At 39.4% G+C, this 4,301-nt stretch overlaps 1 protein-coding gene and 1 pseudogene across 2 annotated transcripts; one reads left to right on the top strand and one right to left on the bottom strand.

Moving 5' to 3' along the window:
* Positions 1 to 2,013: 2,013 nt before the first annotated feature.
* On the bottom strand, positions 2,014 to 2,227 carry LOC118008170 (60S ribosomal protein L39-like). The gene has a single exon (XM_035001635.1). It carries the CDS (start codon positions 2,190 to 2,192, stop codon positions 2,037 to 2,039), a length of 156 nt encoding a protein of 51 aa, XP_034857526.1. The 5' UTR covers positions 2,193 to 2,227; the 3' UTR covers positions 2,014 to 2,036.
* A 1,168-nt stretch (positions 2,228 to 3,395) lies between these two features.
* On the top strand, positions 3,396 to 4,031 carry LOC118008164 (annotated as a pseudogene). Its single transcript, XR_004678599.1, has one exon. The product of XR_004678599.1 is annotated as a 60S ribosomal protein L26-like 1 (transcript).
* Positions 4,032 to 4,301: the final 270 nt, after the last annotated feature.

The raw sequence follows: 4,301 nt of genomic DNA, 5'->3' as shown, positions 1-4,301 counted from the left end.
GGATGCTAAAGTAGTTAGAGGGCAAAAACATCAAAGTCCACTTTCAATCATACTTATTCATTATATGTCTGCACATATCATACACTTCCCAACTCCCCTTGTCCTTTTATAACTTGTCCTTTTTTTGAAGTCCTACATCATTTACATAACTGGAGGGATTTTTCTGATGCCTGAGGAAACTTGGTCTTAATGTGAAAGTGTTCTACACCCGTTAGCATTAGTGTTATGGTCATTGTACATACGCTTCCCAAATGATTTTTATAAGGAATGGCACTATTCCCTTTGGACCCATCTGATTCCTGGCATGATTCATAGTCCTATCAGGCAGTGTGCACCAATGAGAGAGTGAGTCAAGGTCAGGGCTGCTGATGAGAAAAAGATTGGAGCGATAATATTTGTAAAATGAACCTGAGCTGAGGGTTTGGCTTCTTTTTACCTCTCTATAAATTTGAATGACCAGGGTTGTGATCTGCAAATGTGTACATTGCTTTTCAAGTCATCTTTTATACTGTTGTCTTCAGAATTATAATGTGACTTGTTTACTTTTCTCCTGTGTTCATGTCACTAAACAGAACAGTTGAGTGGTATCATATCTTACCGAGGGGCAAGTGTACCAACCTTGCTGGGGAATCCCATGTGGCCTTAAAGAGGTAGGCCAGAAATAGTGGATCTAATCAGACTTTTACTAGGGGAATCTCTGATGAGGTTATATCAAAGACCTGTGCCAAGAGCTAAAAGTACTTGTACACCATTTGGCTATTTTTAGAGTGTGATCTATATGCAGTTAGTCAGTGTGGAGTGGGGTGGTACTCTCATTGGCTAGCAGTTCTTTGTGTCTATATAAGCATACTTATGTTTACTTTTGAATATCCTTTTCCTCCTGTATGCTTTTTCTCCTACAGTCCTGTCAGTGGGCCTTTATTCATTCTTCAGGCTATCATCCCAGTCATTTATGCTGGGAGACTGTGATTCTTTTCTCCCAGGTAGAGTTTGTCATCCCTTTTTTGTGACCCAACTGTAACATGTACATTCCTGTATCATTGAACTTAGCATACTTTATTGTAACATGTTTCTTTACATACTTGTCTGTCCTTGTAACTAATATACCCTTTGAAGGAAGGAACTTTGAAGCTGAGTGCCTAGCATGGTTACTATGAAGTGTTTTGGTAAATAAATTGAATGTTGCTCCATCTGCCCATGTACCTGACTTCTACATAACTGTGACATGTTCAGTGTTCAATGGTAATGGAAGTTTCCTTTGACTTGGGGTGAAGACCCCATCTGTGACACCAAGTACTTTCTAATAGAACCTAAATGTATTATATTGTAATTTTCTTTTCTATCTCTGTTTCTTAAGATCTTTTGAGTACAGAGATTGTGCCAGGTTCATCTCTATACCCCCCAGAGCCTAGTGTCTACTTGGTTTATAATATATACTCAATAAATGTTGGATGGATGGATGGATGGATGGATGGAAGGATGGATAGATAGGTGGATGGGTAGATGATAATTGGAAGTAACATGATGGAACAGTGACTTAGAATTACAATATCTGGATGTAATCCATTATTAAGTGTTTGCTTTTGAACAAGTCACTTCACTATTTGAAGTCTCAGTTTCTCAATTATAAAGTAGAAACAATAATCCTTATTCTGCCTTCCTCAGTGGGTTAGTGTGAAGAAAAAGATCAAAATAAAATAATAGCTGTGAGATTTAAAAAGTACTTTTAATGGTCTGTGCAAAGTTATAGGTGATTGAAAAAGAAAAGCAAGTCAAAGAAAGACCTAACTTTATCATTTCTATGTAAAGCTGGAATAGTCTTTTTTTTTTTTTTTAGAGGTGAAAGGTCTCGCATTTATTACCGAACCAACCTACTGGTGCAGAGGCATAGTCACAGAGAAAAATCATTTCCATGATAAGACAAGTCTACGGCCAGGTAGGAAGGATGTTCACAGAATGATAGAACACATGATCTTCACGCAGCTTAATTAAATATGTGTGCCAATCAAGTGTGTCATCTCATGATGTGTGACGCCTTATAGACCCAGCTTGGTTCTTCTCCAGTGCCTCCTCTTGGAGTTGTACCTGATCTTATTACCAGTTTTCATCCGAATCCACTGGGGAATGGGATGATTCTGCTTTTGTTTCTTGGCCAGGAATCGCTTGATTCTGAAAGTCTTGTGAGAAGACATGGCGAGAAGCAGCCAGCCACGCAGAGCAGGATGGCGGTGAAAAAGAGATGGAATAGTCTTTTATAAGATTTAAAAATTCTTTAGATAGTGGGACACAATGTACTGATGCTGGGATAGATGAAAGGCAAAATTCTGTTTCTTACAGCTCCAAATGAGAGAAGGCTGCCAGGCAGGGCCACACAGCAGGTTGCATTTGGGGATAGGGTAACAGCAAGCTTGGAGCTGTAGAGGGCAGCTTATGTATCACAAGTGGGGTGGGGTTAAGTAGGTTTTGTGGGCTTCCTGTGGATTGGTTAACTTGAATAAATTCTTGTACTCTTGGGGGCTTTTCCTAGTTGTCTGGTATCTGGCTCCTGGGGTGGTTAGAGAAGGTACATAGGGGCCCAGAGTGTGAGAGCCTGATAAGGGAAGTAGTTGGGATAAGGACTTAATTAGCTGTTCAAGAAGGGGAACTGGCCTCTAGCCAGGGCCTCAAAACTGGCTTAAGACAGCCTTAAAAAAATATATTAAAGTCTAAGGATCTCTAATGTGCATATTTTATGTATAACATCTACATGAGAAATGTTTTTCCCACAGAGACTCCTAGTTCCCATCTAAATCAGTGGATAATATAGATACTGAGGACAGTGGTGGGGTTGCTGTCATCTAAACATGTCTAATTCTCACCTGTTTCACTCAAGCTTCCTGATAAAACTGAAGCATTATAGACATACTCCAGACTTTGTATTTTAATCCTCCACTTTCAAAATTTATTAGTTTTCTGATCATATAATACCAAAAATGCAAGGTTGTTGCTAAGATTGAAGATTATATATACATATGTGTATATATATAAATATAGTACCTATCACAGAGATTTTAAATATTTGGTAACCCTTAATGAATAAATGGATCTAGGCAACATTTAATAGTAGGTGCTAAAAAATTACAAATGAGAAACAACCTGAGAGAATATACCCCCAGATAGAGGTACACAAACCTCCTATAAAATCATCTTGTGAAAGAAATAGCAATGAACAGGAAATACAGAAGACAGAAGAACATATGAATGAAAATCAAATGAATGAAATCAGCAAAACCCAGACAGTAGAAAGTTATTCAGGGAAAAATGTGTTAGTTTCCTATGGCTGCTGTAACAAATATCTGGATAATTGTAGCTTTAAAAAAGCAGAAATTTGACATAACGGGCGCAAGACGGTCAGCATGAAGTTCAACCCCTTCGTTACCTCAGACCACACAGCAAAAACCGCAAAAGCCACTTCAATGCGCCCTTGCACATGCACAGGAAGATTATGTCTTCCCCACTCTCCGAGGAGCTGCGTCGGAAGTACAGCGTCCGCTCCATGCCCATCCGCAAGGACGACGAGGTCCAGGTGGTTCGAGGACACTACAAAGGTCAGCAAATTGGCAAGGTGGTCCAGGTGTACAGAAAGAAATATGTCATCTACATCGAGCGGGTGCAGTGTGAGAAGGCTAATGGGACAACTGTGCATGTGGGCATTCACCCGAGCAAGGTGGTTATTACCAGGCTAAAGCTGGACAAAGATCGGGAAAAAATTCTCAAACGCAAAGCCAAATCTCGACAGGTTGGAAAAGAGAAAGGCAAATATAAGGAAGAACTTATTGAGAAAATGCAGGAGTGAATGTAACCTGTTGTGCAAGCACAGTTTAACTGTAGACCTTTAGCCTGGTGTGTGTTTCTTTGAAACTTTTCAAGACATCTGCCAAACATTTCATCTCCTTCCTGTTTTGCTATTGATAATGTAGCTTTGTAAATCCACTTTTGCTGTTTTGATTAATAATTTTATGAATAACAATTGAAAATGTTTCCTAATTCCACGGGGAGTTTGCATTGTTTTATAGATAAAATCCATCTTACTATCAAAAAAAAAAAAAAAGCAGAAATTTATTCTCTCACAGTTCTGGAGGCCAGAGGTTTTAAATAAGTATCACTGGGCTGAAATCAGGGTGTCAGCAGGGCCATATTCTTCCCAAAGGTTCTGGAAAAGAATCTGTTCCTTGTCTCTTCCAGCTTCTGGTGGCTGCCAGCATTCCTTGGTTTGTGGCCACATCACTTCAATCTCTGTGTCCCTAGTCATGTTGGATTCT

This window comes from Mirounga leonina, unplaced genomic scaffold (assembly GCF_011800145.1).
Source record: "Mirounga leonina isolate KUSES-001 unplaced genomic scaffold, KU_Mleo_1.0 Mir_101608, whole genome shotgun sequence".
In the NCBI taxonomy this organism is placed as follows: domain Eukaryota; kingdom Metazoa; phylum Chordata; class Mammalia; order Carnivora; family Phocidae; genus Mirounga; species Mirounga leonina.
This window is presented reverse-complemented; position numbering and strand designations above follow the sequence as displayed.